Source organism: Mercenaria mercenaria, chromosome 4, assembly GCF_021730395.1.
Source record: "Mercenaria mercenaria strain notata chromosome 4, MADL_Memer_1, whole genome shotgun sequence".
Lineage (NCBI taxonomy): Eukaryota > Metazoa > Mollusca > Bivalvia > Venerida > Veneridae > Mercenaria > Mercenaria mercenaria.
This window is the reverse complement of record NC_069364.1, coordinates 33,550,445-33,570,346: the sequence shown is the minus strand read 5'-3', so window position 1 is coordinate 33,570,346 and position 19,902 is coordinate 33,550,445. Positions and strand designations below refer to the sequence as shown.

At 37.0% G+C, this 19,902-nt stretch overlaps 1 protein-coding gene across 3 annotated transcripts in view; it reads left to right on the top strand.

Annotated features, from left to right (window-relative positions):
- LOC123551423 (fanconi-associated nuclease 1-like) overlaps positions 1–19,902 on the top strand; it is a 210,861-nt gene that overhangs the window by 39,701 nt on the left and 151,258 nt on the right. For all 3 annotated transcript variants that reach the window (XR_008370547.1, XR_008370548.1, XM_053540910.1), the window contains exons 2-3: positions 5,175–5,309; positions 6,010–6,108. Coding sequence is in view for 1 of the 3 variants with exons in the window: in XM_053540910.1 (XP_053396885.1) it covers positions 5,175–5,309; positions 6,010–6,108 (234 nt within the window). In the remaining 2 variants the exon portion in view is untranslated. The remainder of the gene's footprint in view (positions 1–5,174; positions 5,310–6,009; positions 6,109–19,902) is intronic.

The window sequence follows — 19,902 nt, the reverse complement described above, 5'->3', positions numbered from 1 at the left end:
TGGATTTGATTCAAACTTAAATTAGATGTTCCACCTCATCACCCACATCATGTGCCCACATCATGTGACACAAGGTGCATAACTCTGACACCAAGTTTTCATGAATTATGTCCCTTTTTACTTAGAATTTAAGGTTAATTTTGTTGTATTTTCACTATATCTCAGTTATTACTAAATGGATTTGATTAAAACTTAAAATAGTTGTTCCACCTCATCACCCAGATGATGTGACATAAGGTACTTAACTCTGACATAATTTTTTTATGAATTATGTCCCCTTTTACTTAAATTTAAGGTTGATTTTGATGTATTTTCACTATATCTCAATTATTACAAAATGGATTTGATTCAAACTAAAAATAGATGTTCCACCTCATCACCCACATCATGTGACACAAGGTGCATAACTCTGACACCAATTTTCATGAATTATGTCCCTTTTTACTTAGAATTTAAGGTTAATTTTGATGTATTTTCACTATATCTCAGTTACTACTGAATGGATTTGATTCAGACTTAAAACAGATGTTCCACCTCATCACCCACATCATGTGACACAAGGTGCATAACTCTGACACTAATTTTCTTGAATTGTGTCCCCTTTTACCTAGAATTTAAGGTTAATTTTGATGTATTTTCACTATATCTCATTCTGATTGGCTTAGAGCCAAAGGGAAGTAACCTTTTTTTAACTTTTGTACTGAGTTTCTTCCCCTTAAATTCCAGTAATTAGTCTATTTTTAGAAATCCTATTTTTAGATTTTCAATATTTTAGGTATTTTTCTAACTTTTTTATTATAAGTCCTATGTAAAAAGTAAAAACATTTTTCTGTGGTAACATGGGTCGGTAAGACACTTTTTTAAATTCACTTTTAGTGTATCTCTAATATTAGAGATTTAATATATTTACTAGTATTACTTTACTAGTATTATACTAGTATTACTTATATGTGGAAGCCCAGGATGAAGTACTCCAAAGTATTTTTAAGATTTCTTATGGTTGCCATTCTTCTGTGACAAGACCGTATGGTGGGGGTATGAGTCACTCCTGTGACAGTTCTAGTTCATTTTAGTTAAATTTCTTCCCTTTGTTGTTCCTGTCCTTTGGACTTAGATAGTTTGAGGACATAATAACAGGTGAGCGATATAGGGCCATCATGGCCCTCTTGTTGACATTTTGGTTGAAAGAAACTGGGAGACAAGGTTGCATAGAGTAGTACTACTAGGTCACAGCAGTGTGATTTTGATGTATTTTACAGTAAGAAAATGTGACAAGAGAAATCTCTCTTACAGGATACATGACACCTACATTTCTCTTCATTTTATGTCAGTTTTATCATAATTCTTTACAATGAAGTAAGGATTTGTTCTCTGAAATGGGTGTAGCTATGCTTGGTTACTCTTTAAAAAATTTCAGTTTTACATAGAATATAGGGAATGCTATTTAGGCATATGTGACCTTGATAAAATATGTAATGAAATGATATACAATATATCAATTTATCAAGGCCATACAGCCTGAAGGTAAATGCCTTTTACTCATGGGTAAAGGTCACATGGGCTGAACACTTATTACTCATGAGTATGTCTTTTACACTTTGGTCAAGGTCTTGCAGGCTCTATACCTTTTATTCATGGTTCAAGGTCATACAAGCCCTATGCCTTTTACTCATGGTTCAAGGTCATACAAGCCCTATGCCTTTTACTCATGGTTCAAGGTCATACAAGCCCTGTGCCTTTTACTCATGGTTCAAGGTCATACAAGCCCAATGCCTTTTACTCATGGTTCAAGGTCATACAAGCCCTATGCCTTTTACTCATGGGGCAGGGTCATACCAGCCCTGTGCCTTTTACTCATGGGTCAAGGCCATACAAGCCCTATGCTTTTTATGCCCCCGAAGGTGGGCATATAAAAATCATACTGTCCGTCCGTCCGTGCATCTGGTAAATTCTTGTTCGGGCTGTAACTCTTCCATCCATAAAGGGATTTTTAAATAAATTGGCATAAATGTTCACTATAATGAGACGATGTGTCATGCGCAAGACCCAGACCCCTAGCTCCAAGGTCAAGGTCACACTTAGAGGTCAAAGGTTAAAACAGAGTCTGTTTCGTGTCCGGTTCATAACTCAGCGATTCATAAAGGGATTTTGAAATTACTTGGCATTACTTGGCATAAATGTTCCTCATAATGAGACAATGTGTCATGAGCAAGACCCACACCCCTAGCTCCAAGGTCAAGGTAACACTTAGAGGTCAAAGGTTAACATGGTCTGTTTCTTGTCCAGTCCATAACTCTGCCATTGATGAAGGGATTTTGAAATTACTTGGCTTAAATGTTCCCTATAATGAGATGAGGTGTCATGTGCAAGACCATAGACCCCTAGCTTCAAGGTCAAGGTCACACTTAGAAGTCAAAGGTGTTTCTTCAGGGCTTTTTCTGGCCATTTTGGGAAAAAGGCACCTGTGCTTTTTGGGAATTTTCGACTCGCGAATACTGTCATATTGGGAAATATATGTATCGGTTAAACATCCAAATTAGGAAAGTATTTCCATGAAAATCAGTCTTTTTTTTTTCCTTATGTATATTTCTGTGATTTCTACTGCTAATATTCATAAAAGGAAACTGCTTTATATTCAAATTCAATAAAATCTACAATACTATGGTTGCACCACTATAATTTGCAACAAAATACCTAGGTCTAAAAAAAAAAAAAAAAAAGTTTTTTTTTTTTTTTTTTTTTGCTTTGATTGGGAATTTTTGAACAGCTATTGGGAAAAAATATGCATATTTGCCATTGGGAATGGGGCCGAATTTTGGCCCCGTGGGGACACGCTGAAAAAGCCCTGTTCTTGTCTGGTCCATAACTCTGCCATTTATCAAGGGATTTGAAATTAATTTGACACAGATGTTAACCATATTGAGAAGATGTGTCACACGTATGGCAGAGGCCTCTTAGGTCAAGGTCAATGTCACAAAATGATATGTTATTTTTTGCGCATACAACTGTGGCATTCTTGGGCCTACTTCGGGGGCATTTGTCACCAATAGTGACAGCTCTTGTTACTCATGCATCAGTGTCGTACAAGGCCTATGCTTTTTACCCATGGGTCAAGGTCGTACCAGCCCTATGCCTTTACTCATGGGTCAAGGTCATACAGGTTCTGTGCTTTTTAGCTCACATGTCACAAAGTGACAGTGTGAGCTTTTGTGATCGCGCAGCGTCCGTCGTCCGTCGTCCGTCCGTGCGTCCGTCCGTGCGTAAACTTTTGCTTGTGACCTCTCTAGAGGTCACATTTTTCATGGGATCTTTATGAAAGTTGGTCAGAATGTTCATCTTGATGATATCTAGGTCAAGTTCGAAACTGGGTCACGTGCGGTCAAAAACTAGGTCAGTAGGTCTAAAAATAGAAAAACCTTGTGACCTCTCTAGAGGCCATATTTTTCACATGATCTTCATGAAAATTGGTCAGAATGTTCATCTTGATGATATCTAGGTCAAGTTCGAAACTGGGTCACGTGCCTTCAAAAACTAGGTCAGTAGGTCAAATAATAGAAAAACCTTGTGACCTCTCTAGAGACCATATTTTTCATGGGATCTGTATGAAAGTTGGTCTGAGTATTCACTTGATGATATCTAGGTCAATTCGAAACTGGGTCAGCTGCGGGCAAAAACTAGGTCATTAGGTCTAAAAATAGAAAAACCTTGTGACCTCTTTAGAGTCATACTTTTTTAATGGATTTTCATGAAAATTGGTCAGAATGTTCAACTTGATGATATCTAGGTCAAGTTTGAAACTGGGTCACATGCCATCAATAACTAGGTCAGTAGGTCAAATAATAAAAAAACCTTGTGACCTCTCTAGAAGCCATATTTTTCATGGGATCTTTATGAAAGTTGGTCAGAATGTTCATCTTGATGATATCTAGGTCAAGTTCGAAACTGGGTCACGTGCGGTCAAAAACTAGGTCAGTAGGTCTAAAAATAGAAAAACCTTGTGACCTCTCTAGAGGCCATATTTTTCACATGATCTTCATGAAAATTGGTCAGAATGTTCATCTTGATGATATCTAGGTCAAGTTCGAAACTGGGTCACGTGCCTTCAATAACTAGGTCAGTAGGTCAAATAATAGAAAAACCTTGTGACCTCTCTAGAGGCTATGCGTTTCAAAGAATGTTCATGAAAATAGGTCAGAATGTTCACCTTGATGATATCTAGGTCAAATTCAAAACTGGGTCACATGCGGTCAAAAACTAGGTCAGTAGGTCAAAAAAATAGAAAAACCTTGTGACCTCTCTAGAGGCCATATTTTTCATTGGATCTATATGAAAGTTGGTTTGAATGTTCATCTTGATGATATCTAGGTCAAGTTCGAAACTGGATCAACTGCGGTCAAAAACTAGGTCAGCAGGTCTAAAAATAGAAAAACTTTGTGACCTCTCTAGAGGCCGAACTTTTCATGGATCTTCATGAAAATTGGTCAGAATGTTCACCTTGATGATATCTAGGTCAGGTTCGAAACTGGGTCACGTGCCTTCAAAAACTAGGTCAGTAGGTCAAATAATAGAAAAACCTTATGACCTCTCTAGAGGCCATATTTTTCATGGGATCTGTATGAAAGTTGGTCTGAGTGTTCATCTTGATGATATCTAGGTCAAGTTTGAAACTGGGTCAACTGCAGTCAAAAACTAGGTCAGTAGGTCTAAAAATAGAAAAACCTTTTGACCACTTTATAGGCCATATTTTTCAATGGATCTTCATGAAAATTTGTCTGAATGTTCACCTTGATGATATCTAGGTAAAATTTGAAACTGGGTCACATGTGGTCAAAACTATGTCAGTAGGTATAAAAATGGAAAAACCTTGTGACCTCTCTAGAGGCCATACTCTTCATGAGATCTTCATGAAAATTGGTGAGAATGTTCACCTTGATAATATCTAGGTCAAGTTCAAAACTGGGTCATGTGCCTTCAAAAACTAGGTCATTAGGTCAAATAATAGGAAAACCTTGTGACCTCTCTAGAAGCCATATTTTTCAATGGATCTTCATGAAAATTGGGTCATGTGGAGAAGGTGAGCGATTCAGGACCATCATGGTCCTCTTGTTTGAAATGTTAGTCATTTTAAAAGCAGATATATAATAAGTATGTGTGATACTTGTTTTTTCCTTCAGAGCAAAGACATATCTGGGTAAGGTGTGCAGGCTAGACAATAGACCGAGAGCTGTATTTATCAGGATACTAATGCTGTTTTCCCTGTATAATACCAACTTCGATGAAGAAAGTGGTGGTGGAGGGCAAAACCAGTTGTAAGATTTTTGAAATCAGTTATGCTGACTTATCCATACTTAAGGGTTGATTGCAAAATACTCAAATTGGCTCAAATCAGTCCCTTTGTCTGTCCATCTGTATATCTGTCCGTCTGTCCCTTCATCCATCTGTCCATCACTCCATCTGTTTAATTTGTCCATGTGTCCATCCAATCATGCATCCAGCCATCCATCCATCTTTTCCATCCATCTGTCTTTTCCATTCCATCCCACCCTATCACACATCATCACATACTCACACCCTTCTTCATTTATGGAATCTAAGTCAGGAACTTCTAAACTTCACTCAATGACAAAGTGCCACTTGAGGAAGATCTATATTGTTTTAGGGTCAGTGGCTCAAAGGTTCAGGTCACAGGGACAGTTTCTTGTATATAGCACTATGATGTGTTCATAAACCTGTCTGTGTTGTGAAATTGTGGCCATTGTAGAACTTTTTGTGCATTTATGATACTAAAGTTTCAAGTAAGAAAGTTATATATCTACTTAATATCTCAAAGGTCATGGTCATACTGATCCAAATTAATCTTTTCATTTCCGAATCTATAATAGTTACAGCTTTCAAAATTTGCACAATGGCTATGTTACACAAAATCTGCTTTGGTAATTCATGTGTAAATAAAGCAAACTAGACAATTAAGTTTCAGAAATAAACAAATGCCATTGTATTTTTGTACAGGTTTCAAATGCTAATGGTGAATATTGGAAGAGTTGTCTACCCTTCTTACAGAGTGAACAGAGACAGATCAGTGTTTGAAGACTCTGCTGCTCTTGCAAGGTAATGTCATTGTTCATGAGGCATCTAATCAGAAAAAAATAATAAAAAGATCCAGTTTCAGGTCACATTTGCATATTTTACAATTTTATCAGAAGATACTGTGGGGATATGAATAGTGGATTTCAGGTTTTACAGATAAAATTAATACATTGGAACCTCCCTAATCTGAACCGCTCTAATTGGAAACCTCTCTAATCTGAACAAATTATTTTGTCCCAATTTTCTTATTCATTTTCTATCGTTAATTACCCTTGTAATCCGAAACCTCTCTTCGTCCATTGTCTGCAGTGTTGTGTCCTGTCTATAACTGTGATAACTCAAGAACGCTTGGGCCTAGGATCATGAAAGTTGATAGGGAGGTTGTGGGCCTAGGATCATGAAAGTTGATAGGGACGTTGGTCATCTCCAGCAGATGACCCCTATTGATTTTGAGATCTGTATGTCAAAGGTCAAGGTCACAGTGACCCTGAATAGTAAAACGGATTCCGGATGATAAATCAAGCACGCTTGGGCCTAGGATCAGAAAATTGATAGGAGGTTGGCATGCAACAGATACCCCCTATTGATTTTGAGATCTTAATGTCAAAGGTCAAGGTCACAGTGACCCTGAATATGTAAAACCGGTTTCCGATGATAACTCAAGAACGCTTGGGCCTAGGATCATGAAAATTGATAGGGAGGTTGGTCATGACCAGCAGATGACCCCTATTGATTTTGAGATCTGTATGTCAAAACATCAAGGTCACAGTGACCCAGAATTGTAAAACATTGCCGGATGATAACTCAAGAACACTTGGGCGCTAGGATAATGAAAGTTATAGGAGGTTGTCATTACCAGCAGATTAACCCCTAATTGATTTTGAGGTCTGTATTCAAAGTCGAGGTCCCAGTGACCCTGAATAGTAAAACGGGTTTCCGATGATAGCTCAAGGAACACTTGGCCTCTAGATCATGAAAGTTGATAGGGAGGTTGGTCATCCCAGCAGATGACCCCCTATGATTTTGAGAATTGTATGTTCAAAGGTCAAGGTCACAGTGACCCGGAATAGTAAAACGGTTCCGGCTGATAACTCAAAGTACACTTGGCCTAGATCATGAAAGTTGATATGGTAGGTTGTTAATGACAGCAGAGACCCCCTATTGATTTTGAGGTCAGTAATGTTTTAAAGCAAGTCACAGTGACCCTGAAAATAAAATGTTTTTCCAGATGATAACTCCAGAAACGCTTGGTCTAGGATCAGAAAGTTGATAGGGAGGTTGGTCATGACCAGCAGATGACCCATATAGATTTTTTGAGGTCAATTTGTTAAAGGTCAAGGTCACAGTGAACCCTACATTAACAGTTTCCGGATGATACCTCAAGAACGCATAGCCCTAGGGTCTCAAAAGTTGAATAGGGAGGTGGGTCATGACCTTCAGATGACCCTATTTGATTTTTGAGGTCATATGTTTAAAGGTCAAGGTCCACAGTGACCAGGTACAGAAATCGGTTTCTGGGCAGTAACTCAAGAACGCTTGGTCTAAGTTCAGGAAATTGATAGTTAGGTGGTCATGATCAGCAGATGACCCCTATTATTTGGATGTTGTTAGGTCAAATCAAAGTTACATTGGCCAGTAACTAAAGCAGTTTCTGATCTTCTTTGTTTAAAACCACAGACCTATGGCTTTGAAATTTAGTATGAATTATCATCTAGTGGCCTCTACCAAATGATTCAAATTTATTGCCTGGATCTGAAATAAGGCCCCGACCCAGGGTCACATGTTTATATAGACTAATAAGGAAAAGCTTTTAAAATCGTCTTGTCATAACCCTACAACATTTAAAATTACCATATGTATGGTTTTGAGTGGGCAAGATGAACCTTGACATAGTTGACCTTGACCCTAGTTGACCTGACTTTCACTTTTTGAAGGTACAGGCTTCAAATGTGGACCACATGCATAGTTTTGTGTTCGAAATGAAATTTGACCTTGACTTTTGACCTATGACCTACTTTCACATTTCTCAAGCTACATGCCTTCAAATTGGACCACATGGATAGTTTTTGTGTACCGAAAAAATGTTTGACCTTGAAATTGACCTAGTGAACCGACTTTCACACTTTTGAAGGTACAGCGTCTAAATTTGGACCACATGCATTGTTTCAATGTGTACTGAAATAACTTTGATCTTTGAATTGACCAAAATACCTTACTATCCACAGTTCTGATTTACAACTTCAGCATTGGAACGCATGCATATTATTGTGTTCTGAATTGAATTTTGACATTGATTTTTACCTACACCTACTTTCACATTTCTCAAGCTACAGGCTCCAAATTTTGAAGTACTTGCATATTTCTGCAACTGAATGAACTTTGAACTTGAATATTGATCTAGTGACCTACTTAAACCATACCAAGCCACAGTTTTCAAATTTGACCACATACACTTTATCTTGTACCGAAATGAATTTGACCTTGATTTGACCTTGAGCTAGTCTTGAAATTTGGAACATTCAAATATGCACAGTGGATGGCCAGCCAATATCACTTTGAATCTCTTGTTAGGGTTAAAGGTCAAAGTCAGATTAAAACAGAATGGTAGAACTTTAATTTACAATGAGCATATCATTTCTGTTCCTTGTGCAATTACTAAATGCATCAAGGGGAGCATTTCGTGTTCGACGAGCTCTTGTTATATTATGAGGCACAAATGTTTCTCATAATTAGGTGACATGTCAAGGGCAAAACCCCTAGTTAAAGGTCAATGTCATACTTTGAGGTCAAACTTCAACAGGTTTTTTTCTTTTTATTTGCCCTTATTGAAAAAAACGACATATTATGTGATGACCCATGCGTCTGTCAGTTTATTGTATTTCTTGTCCAGAGCATAACTCAGTAACTCATCAAGATATTTAGGTGGAGGGCGATTAAATGATGTGCAGAGTACATGAATCAAGTTGGTAGGAAAAAGGCCAAGGTCACAAATGGAGCTGATAGGTCAGATGTAACCCTCTTATGTCTTGCCTTGAGCATAACTCAGTTACTGTTCAAGGCATTGACTTTATACTTGAGAAATAGGTAGATGGCCATGAGAGGTTGTGCAGAGTGCATGAACAAGATCAGTAGGTCAGAAGTGAAGAGCACAGATTGAGGTCAAATGTCTAATTTGTTCTTTATATTTGGTGTCCAGGCCATAACTTAATTACCTTTAAAGGTATTGACTAAGTCTAGGCATAAAGGTAGGTTGCAGTGAGGTGATGTGCAGAGGGCATGAACTTGGCCTATAGGTGAAAGGTCAAGGTCACAGCAAGGTAAAATTTTCAGTTATATTTTGTGTCAAGAGCATAACCAATCAAGGTTTTGACTTTAAACTTGACATAAAGGTAAGTTGTGATGACTTGATATGAGGACATTACTTACCAACATCTGCCTGACCCGAGAGCCAAGTAAGACCTAAACCTTTGAGCTTAGGGGTCTGAAAGTGTGCATGACACTTGACCTTATTATTGTACATATTGTACCAAGTAATGTTTAAAATCACTTCATGGATTGGTTTGAGTTACAGACTGGACAGGAAAAATGCCCTGTTAACCTTTGACCTCCAAGTATGACCTTACCCTCTGAGCTAGGGGTCCAGGTTTTGCGCATGACACATCCATGTCCAGAAATGTGACCGTGTTTTGAAGAGTATTGTCCCTTGATTATTAAGCCAAATTGTTTAAATTTGATTGCTTCCCTTTATACCATTTTAACTATCTTGATAATCTTGACACACTACACTGGTTTTGTTTATCCCCCCACCAAAGGCGAAGGGGATATTAGAAATGCCTCTCCGTCCGTGCGTGTGTCCGTGCTCCGCAACGACTTTGACCGGCAGCATAACTCCCAGAAAGGTACTGAGGGATTTTTCTTCAAACTTGTCATACACTGATAGACCACATTGGAGAATAGCAGTGTTCAAGAACAATAACTCTACCTTGTGCCTATTTTTTTGATTATTTCCCCCGTTATCTAATTCTTAAAAAAAATTTTGTCCGCGAGCATAACCCAAAAGAACAGGAGGGATTTTTCTTCAGACTTCATACACTGATAAAACACATTGGGAGAAGTGCATTGTGCAAGAAACAATAACTCAACCTTGCTTGCCTATTTTTTTGAGTTATTCCCCTTTATCTTATTTTCTTACAATTTTGTCCGAGCATAACTCCAAAAGTACTGGATGTATTTTCTTCAAACACATACACTGAAGAACACATATGGGAGGAAGTTGCAGTGTGCAAGAACAATAACTCTCGCTAGCACTATTTTTTGATTTTCCCCTTTATCATATTTCTTAAAAAATTGCAGACATTCTTCTTTCATGCATAAGGGATTTTGGATATAACTTGCAACAAATTTCACCAACCACGAGACAAATGTCCTGGCCGTGCAAGAATCCAAGGTCCCTAGGTCATGGTCAAGGTCACACTTGAGGCCAAAGGTCAGATACCAAGAATGACATGGTCCGAAGCATATTCTTTCTTCATCATGGATGATTTGATGTAACTTTGCACAATAAAACACCATCATGAGACGAAGTGTCATGCGCAGTTCCCTTCTATAGAATACCTCCCTTTGTTGTTACTTTAAAATATCTATTATTGTAACCTTTTCATTACTAGTCATAGGTAAAAATCGAGAACACTTTTTTCTGTAGTAAAACATCCCTGCTACGTCCAATTTTGAAGGTTGAATTTAGACCACTCTACCTGGTAAAGATTCATTTGTGGACTTTGCAATTTTTTTTTTTTTTTTTTTTTTAAAGAATAACTTCCCTTAGTTGTTACTAAAAAAAACTTAAATTGTAACATTTTTATAATTGACCATAGGGAAAAACGAGACCGACATTTTTCTGTGGTAACAACATGGATGTTACTTTCCAATTTTTACTGTGTAATTTAATATCTGTACCTGGGAAGGAGTTTTTTGGGACTTAAAAACTAAAGACTTACAATGAGTACTAAACAACCACAAAGATTAAAATCCATTTGCAAATACAGCTGCAAGAGTATAGAAATTTGCTGTGATGGGCATATATTGTGACCTTCTGGCACTCGTGTTCCCTGTTATCTTTCCATTCCTTTTGTTACAGTAGCCATATAGAAAAAACGAACATACTATAACTGTCATTGACAATTAATAAAATTTTACAGTAAACCCCACCTCACCACAGACTTAATTCTTTCTTTCCACATCTTAAAACTCCTGATGCCTGACCACATACAAAATGGTTCTTCAAATCTTTCCCCCAAAATTAAATACTTTTCAACACTACTTGCCAGGAATCTTTAGCCTTCAGTTATAAATAAGGCCCGGTGGGGGGATTGGCCATGTCTAACATTGCTCTTGTTTAATTAGGGGTATTGCATCAAACACGGACAGAAACATTTTTACACAAAGCGGTGTTTATAGCAGCCCTGGGGCTATATTGCAGAATACATACACATATAATTCTAAAATTTCGTTCAAATTGGTTGATTTTGAACGATAATCAGGTTTTTGTTTCAAAATTTAGAGTCGGGAAGGTTATTCTCATTACTCAGCATAACTTATATTTAACCTTTTGATAATATCTTTTAAGGGCAAAGATATAAGTGACTCAGTAATGTAAAGTTACTGAATTAAAAAAATATATTTTTTTAATCCCCTCCCCGCGTGCGAGGGATTATAGGAATGGTCTGAGCGCCGTCCTTTCCGAATCCGTCTTTCCGCCGTCCTTCCGTCCATAACAAAATCGTGTCCTGTCCATATTTCCTAAACCCCTACAAGGATTTCATGAAACTAGGTACAAATGAGCACCTCATCAAGACATGTTGCAAACCCCTGAGACGAGCCCTGTCGGTTCAAGGTCAAGGTCACCAATCAAGGTCAAAGGTTGAACCTGCCCGTTTTGTGTCCGCTCTATATCTCCTAAAACCCCTTGGAAGGAATTTTATATAAAACTTGGGTCAAATGAACACCACATCAAGAACATTTGCAGAACCCATGAGTCAGCCCTGCCGCTCAAGGTCAAGGTCACAACTCAAGTCAAAGGTTTGAGCCTTCCATTTTGTTCCCTCTATATCTCTAAAAACCCCTTGAAGGAATTTTATAAAACAAGGGTCAAATGATCACCTCATCAAGACGATGAGGCAAACCCATGAGTCAGTCATGCCGGCTCAAGTCAAGGTCACAACTTAGGGTCAATGGTTTGAACCTTCCATTTTGTGTTCCGCTCTATATCTCCTAAACCCCTTAAGGCTTTTCACAACTTGGGTCAAACAATCTCCTCATCAAGGCGATTGCAGAACTGAAGAAGTCAGGTCCATGTCGGCTCACAGGTCAAGGTTCACAGCCTGAAGGTCAAAGTTTGACCGTCACATTTCGTCCGCCTCTTTATCTCCTAAACCCCTTGAAGGAATTTTAATAAAAACTTGTCCAATATAACCTCATCAAACGATGGCAAGAAATTATGAGTCAACCATGCCAGCTCAATTCAAGTTTACAACAAGGGTCGAAGTTTGAGCCTTCATTTGGTTCGCACTCTGTATCCCTTAACCCCTGAAGGATTTTCAGCAAACTTGGGTCCAAATGATCACCTCTCAAGAACTCATGAGTCCAGCCATGCATCTCTCGGTCAAGGTCACAACGAAAGGTCAAAGTTCAGCGCAGTATCTCCTAAACCCCATGAAGGACTTTCATGAAACTTTTGGTCAAATATCACCTCATCAAGACGTTGTGCAGAATTCATGACCAGCCATGTCAGTTTCCAGGTCAAAGGTCACAGCAAAATCAAAGGGTTTTACCCTTTCACTATCCATAGCATGCCGAGGGATTTACTGTCTTTCAGACTGTCCTTGTTAAAATTTCCACAGATTTTTCTTCAAATTATTTTTTTTATTTAATTTTACAAACACGGAATTAATCGACGCACATGTATAAAACTGATATGCCAATAATATTGCAATTTCTTCAAAATGGTTATTTAGAGTGATAATGTGTAATATTTTTTGAATCAAACCAAAAAGTATAAAATAACAATTTTTTAGCTCTTGTTTCAAAATTGTCGGAGAGCATGTTATTCCACAGTACTCAGGCTTATTTTTCTATATAAATATTTTTCTATTGGAAAAATATATGTGTATTTCGGGTCTCCTTGAAAAAAAGTGTCTTTTCAATTTAAATTTTTTTTAGATTATAGGATCCGTACGGCCTATAAATGCATTTTACATTACAATGATGTTAATTCGATTTTGACGTAATAAGAAATTATAAAATTTATAACTTCATATCCATCATTTCTCTTTTAAGTAAATGTGTTTAGCAAGAGCCGTAATAATTGTCCCTAGTAAAGTCTGGGCATGTCCAGAGCAACAACACTAATCCCAATTAATTTACCATAATATACAGAAATACGAGATGACAGCATATTATATGGTCAAATGCGAAAGTGACTACTTGATTTGGATTTTATCATTACAGATAAGTAATAATTACATAACTGGAGCCAATAATATGTTTTCATATTTTCCCATTACTTTTAAATGAATTCTATGTAAAAAGAGGGAACTCAAAAAAGGAGTAAACGCAAATGTATTTTTTAAACTAAAATATTACTTTCAATGTCCATGTTGTTCTTTTACATGTACAATTTTCAAGTTAAACTAAGAACATGTAGTTCTAATATGCTCTGACTTCATATATACATGAATGTTAAGTTTTAATTCAATAATAAATCTAGTAGAGTTGGAGAAATTATACGAAGAATAGATATTGAACAAGAAAATTAACATATTTTATATTAAACTTGTAATATCAAAATAACTGTTTTTATTTAATCTTACAAAGTAAGACATGTAAACACGGAATTATATATTCTAATTTCAGAGACCTTGTACCTTTTATTACCGTGTCATCGTACAACGTTTACAAGAAACGGGCAAAATTTTCCAAATTAGTAAAATCTAATATTCAAAAACTTTAGGGAAGCAAAGAAGACAAAAAAATAACTGAAAGATAAACTCATTGAAAGAAAATTCACTTTTTCAAGTTTACGTCAATAACTTAATAAATGTTGTGAGATGAGTAAAGAAATATGAGAGATAATATCATTTAAAAACCAATGGGAAATCTTAAAATCTGTCATTTCCTTCGAGAGAAATCATAGAACTCGGATCAAAAATAAGTTACTTAGTTCAAACGCTGTAGGGAAGCAAGAAAATCATATCTTAACGTTTATAAAAATAATATTGAAAGAAAGAGCACAAATTGCAGGATTACTACAATAACTTAATAAATATTGTCAATAATGCTTTTGATGTCATTTGATGTGTTTAAAGTTTTTTCCCCTTCAATATTTCAATAGGCTAAATTGACCATACTGAGAATAGATACACTCAATAGCAGTTTTCAAGGGAGACAATATCGCCAATAAGCCCGCCAATTGACTTAGATTTCTGGGAATGGCATCTCATTATGGGGAACAGTAATTGTTGTGCCAAGTAAAAGTAAAATTCCTTTGATGAATGACTGAGTTATGGACCTGACACAAAATTGCGGATGGATGGACAGATTGACTGACAGACAGAAAAGCGCAATGCTATCCCAAAAACTCATTTTCCAACCAAGTAGGGGATTTTCTTTATGGAGGGAGGGTTGGGGAATAAAGTGGTGGTCTGTTTATGGTTTGTATTAAGCTGGGATCTTCAGTAACCACTTGTGGGAATGGATTGAAACTTCAACACACTTATTACTGTGATAAACTGACTTAACATTGCACAGGTTCCATACTCCTATTTTGCATTTTTTACAAAATTATCCCTTTTTTCGACTTAAATGATTTTTGGTTTAAGGTTTTGTATGTAAGCTGGTATTTCAGTACTCACTAAGTTGAATGGAATGAAACTTCACACACGTTGTTCACTGTCGATGAACTGACGATGCACAAAGCATGTCCCATAACTTTATTTTGCTTTTTTTGCAAAATTATGCCCCTTTTCAACATAGAACTTTTTGGATAAGTTTGTTGTATGTAAGCAGTTAACTCAGTATCCACTAATGGGAAAGGATTGAAACTTCACACACTTATCACTGTCATGAATGTACATGCAGTGGCAAAAGGCTCAATAACTCAACTTCACCATTTTTACAAAAATTATGCCCCTCAGTCCCTTAACTTTATTTTGCTTTTGCAAAATTATGCCCATTTTTCCAACATAGAAATTTTGGTTAAATTCTTATATGTAAGGCTCGGTATCGACAGTAGCCCCTAATGGAATGGATTGAAACTTCACACACATGTCCACTATCATGAGCTGAATAACACTAAGCAAGTTCCATAACCCTATTTTGCTTTGTTACTAAATTATGCCCCCTATTTGCGACTTTTTTGTATTCATTCTAATCGACAAGGCTTGAATAGTCCGAGCGTTGCAGTCCTCAGACAGCTCTGTATTGTTTTTTTTTTTATTATGTTTTTTTTACAATTTCTAAATTTTCCATCAACATGTGAATTTTTGTTTCCTCACCTGTACACTACACCCCATCCCCCCCCCCCCCGCCCCCCCCCCCCCCCCCCCCCCCCCCCCCGCCAAAAAAAAATTATAAGACATATCTTTATATATACAGGGTCACACTGGGAAATTATTTTTCTCTGACCCCTCTGTTTCCGAAGATAAATTATAAGCCAACAACACGAAGCGCATAGCATGGAACATCCTTGAAGAGCAACATTGTATGTACTCAAAGTACTCAACTACTACTCAAGAAATTAATGTAGTTAATACATAGTTCTCTAACCCCTTTAAATCAATTGTGTTTACTTTCCTAAAATTATCATGTTATAAAATCTGCCCCGATAATAAAAAAAATTCTGAACATCACATTTAAAATAAAGATTTCAAAAAAAGAAGAAAAAAAAATGTTTAAAAAAACAAACAAGTGTCTTATTTTGCACATTGCCTATAAGTGCAAAACTTAGAATTAAATATTTGATAAAATACTATGTTTTATTGCTTTTCTATCATCATCATAAGCTATTCAATCTTACAATTTCTGCTTGTCTAAAGCGATTTTATTTGTTTTGGCTCAAACTAAAACTAACCCCTCGCACTCATAAAAATGTGTCTAACGGCCGATTGCTCATAAAGATCATATCAAAATGCACAAAATAAGATTATAATTATCCAGTTTGGTTATACAATAAACTTATTGTCGCCAATTAACTGCCCGATCAAATAAAATAATTGCAAATTGCTCCTCCCCTTTCTATAACTGGATTTGTGTCTACTCAGAGTATCGATTTTTCACAACTTTTGGGTATTTAAAACCTGGCATATTCCGTAGTTTTGCAGACAGACCATATCTTCGCGCATTTTCGCCAATTAGAAAATTTCGGAGCCACATTTAATTTTTTGTCGCAAATGGCTCAAGTGGAGATCGACAGCGTGACCCCTGATATATACATATATATGTATTCCATTCCTTTCTTTTTCTGTTTTTATGCCCCCGAAGGAGCAACATATAGTTTTTTGAACATTCTGTCGGTCCGGATGCTGGTCCGCAATTTTCGTGTCGTGTCCATATCTTTGTCATCGATGGATGATTTTCAAATAACTAGGCATAATGTGTACCACAGCAAGACGACATGTCCGTGAAGACCCATGTCCGTACTCAAAGGTCAAGGTCACACTTAGACAGTAAAGACAGAAGACCACCAATTCAAAAAAGTACAGGGAAATTACTTGGAATGAGTAAGTGTATACTGGGAATTAGGTAACAGTCTGTGCGTTTCTGATTGGTCAGTGATGTCAACAAACACAGGAAGTGATTATTTTTCAAAAATGAATATTTTTTTTTCACTGCATTTACAGTATTTATTATCCATTTTGACAAAATTTGCTACATTTTATTTGTATTGAAAAAAAGTTTTATCAAACGAATTTCTCCCCCCATGTCAATGATGTAAACCAGGGGTCCTTCTCATCACAAACGAAAATTACTTAAGTAAAGTATCACTATGTCCATATGTTTTTCGTCCGATAGTTAGGTAACCTAAGATGTTCTTGAAAAACTTGTAATTAATAACCTTGTTTTCGATGTATGGAAGGCCGTACAACACGCCATAAAGTACAATGTAAGTCAATGGGAAAACAATTGGTGGTCTTCTACCTATAGGTAAGTGCATTGATGGCGTGGCCGGTCCAGATTTTGTCATCGATGATGATTTTCAAATAAATTGGTGCATGAATTTGTCCGCACACAGTAAGACGACGTGTCGTGCGCAAGACCCAGGTCCGTAGCTCAAAGGTCAAGGTCACACCATAGACATAAAGGATAGTGCATTGATGTGCGTTCCGGCCATACTATGTCATCGATGGATTGGATTTTTAAATAACATAAGCATAAATGTGTACCACAGTAAGACAATTGCCGCGCAAGACCCAGGTTTCGTAGCTCAAAGTTCAAGGTCACACTTAGACGTTCAAGGATAGTGCAATGATGGGTGTGTCCGTCCCATTATCTATTTCATCGATGGATGATTTTCAAATAACTTTGCAAATTGTACTCAAAGTAAGACAATGTCGCAGCAAGACCCAGGTCCGTATCTCAAAAGGTCCAAGGTCACACTTAGATTGTTAAAGGTCAATTTTCCATGATAGGGCATTGATGGGCATGTCCCGGCCATATCTTTGTCATTCCATGATGGAGTTTTAAAAAAACGTATGCTTGAATGTGTGACACGGTAAGACGACGTGTCACGCGCAAGAACCGAGCTTACCGTACGGGGGGGTGGGGGGGGGGGGGTCAAAGTCTAAACTCTAACATCGCCAGAAATATTCATTTAAAGTGCCATCTAGGGCATGTGTCATCCTATAGAGACAGCTCTTGTTTTAGATGTTCAAACCTTCAGCATGTTAAGTTGTCAACTGCCCGCAACCTTGCCCCAGCCATGTTCAAGATATCTACTTGATTGGTTACTCTTAAGGACATCTGTTCTTTTTTAAGTCAAATGCCCTGTTAAACAGCAACACTTGTGCCAAACCACTCCAAAGACAATATTTCGTTCCAGTTAAACTTCAAGCTCACATGACAATTAACTGCAATTTAATTTTAAAAGCTAAGCGTAATACAGTAAGCTTATTCCATGATTCAAAATAAATCTTTAGTCATGATCAAAGTAACATACATTTAATATGTACACTTTAAAACGTTTGTTTTCTGTTAAATTGTTTTTGTACTAAATGAAATTATTTGCTTCTAGATCTTTTATCCTTAACTTTTTGCCATATAAATGTTTTGCCATTACCTCAGCACAAACCCTTTCGCGGCGGGATATCCAAGTCAACGAAGTTTGCTTGTTTTCCAGAAATCACTAGTCAAACATGTTTTACACTGTTATGGGCGTTATCGGTGTTCTCAGTTGACGACCTAGGGCCATCTTGCGCCGCTTGTTTAAGATACTGCCCTTGAAAGTTTGGATACATCATGTAACAGTTTTTGCATCACCAAACCTGAAAAGTGAACTTTCATGACCATAATGTGACCTACTGGACCACTTTCTTAATTATTTTAGCATCATTGACAATTGAACCTAACCAACATTTAACCCTTTGTCCATGTAATTTGCAGAATACATTTTAGAAGAATTTGTATTCTCAGAAACCTATATTCCACAAGTGAAAATGCAAAGTAATTTGCATCAGGAATTTTGCAAACAGTCTGCAAAACGTACACAGTGAAGCAAAGGGTTTGCAAATAAACACGTAGGATAAATTACAACTGCAAAGGTTTTGCAAACAAATACTTTAATTAAATTACAGACAGCAAAACATCTGCAAACAAACACTTAGCTCATTTAGTTAGCAAAGGTATTGCAAATAAACACTTTGTACACAAATGAATAGTGGAGCGCGCTGTCTTACGGGCAGCTCTTGTTCACCGAGTTTAATTGCCCTTCGATTATTCAACAGTAGTATACTATAGTAGAATTCTTGTCTGGAGTATTTCTCAGCAACCTTTGGTTGGTAAGCAATATTTCATAGGCAGCTTTACTATCATGAGGAGATGAGCATGTTATCTTCATGTTCTGTTTGGTTGATTTTTCACTGAGTTATTGCCCTTTGATTATTCAACAGTAGTATACTAAAGTATAATTCTTGTGCGGAGTATTTCTCAGCAACCACTGGTTGGTAGCAATATTTCATAGGCAGCTTTACTATCATGAGGAGATGAGCATGTTATCTTCATGTTTCAGTTGGTTGATTTTTCACTGAGTTATTGCCCTTTGATTATTCAACAGTAGTAAACTATATCACCATCATAGGAGTATTTCTCAGCAACCACTGCCTGGAATTCGTAGGATGCGTGTATTTTCTTCATTTTCTGTTAGAATGATTTTTCAGTGAGATATTGCCCTTTGATCATTCAACATCAGTAAGCTATCTGTGCCCAGTCAGTTAATTCCACTTTGTTCTTTTAATATCAAAGTTTCTGGATTAAGCCATGTATAAAAGCAGTACAATAACTGTAGAGTTTGTAGAGACCACCATCTGAAGAAACAAATCACTCTGCGTCTGTGGGTCAGTCCGTCCTTTAACAATTTCTCGTTATTGCATCATCTCAGAAACTACTGGGCGGATTTGTTGACCAAACTGGTCAGAATGATGATTTGTACCCTAGTTGTGTCCCCTGAAAAGCAGAGACTGTTTCAACAATTTTTGAGTGAGTTATGGCCCATTGTTTATTAATGTATATTTCTAAATATAAATTTTATCCAGTGCCCACTAAGAG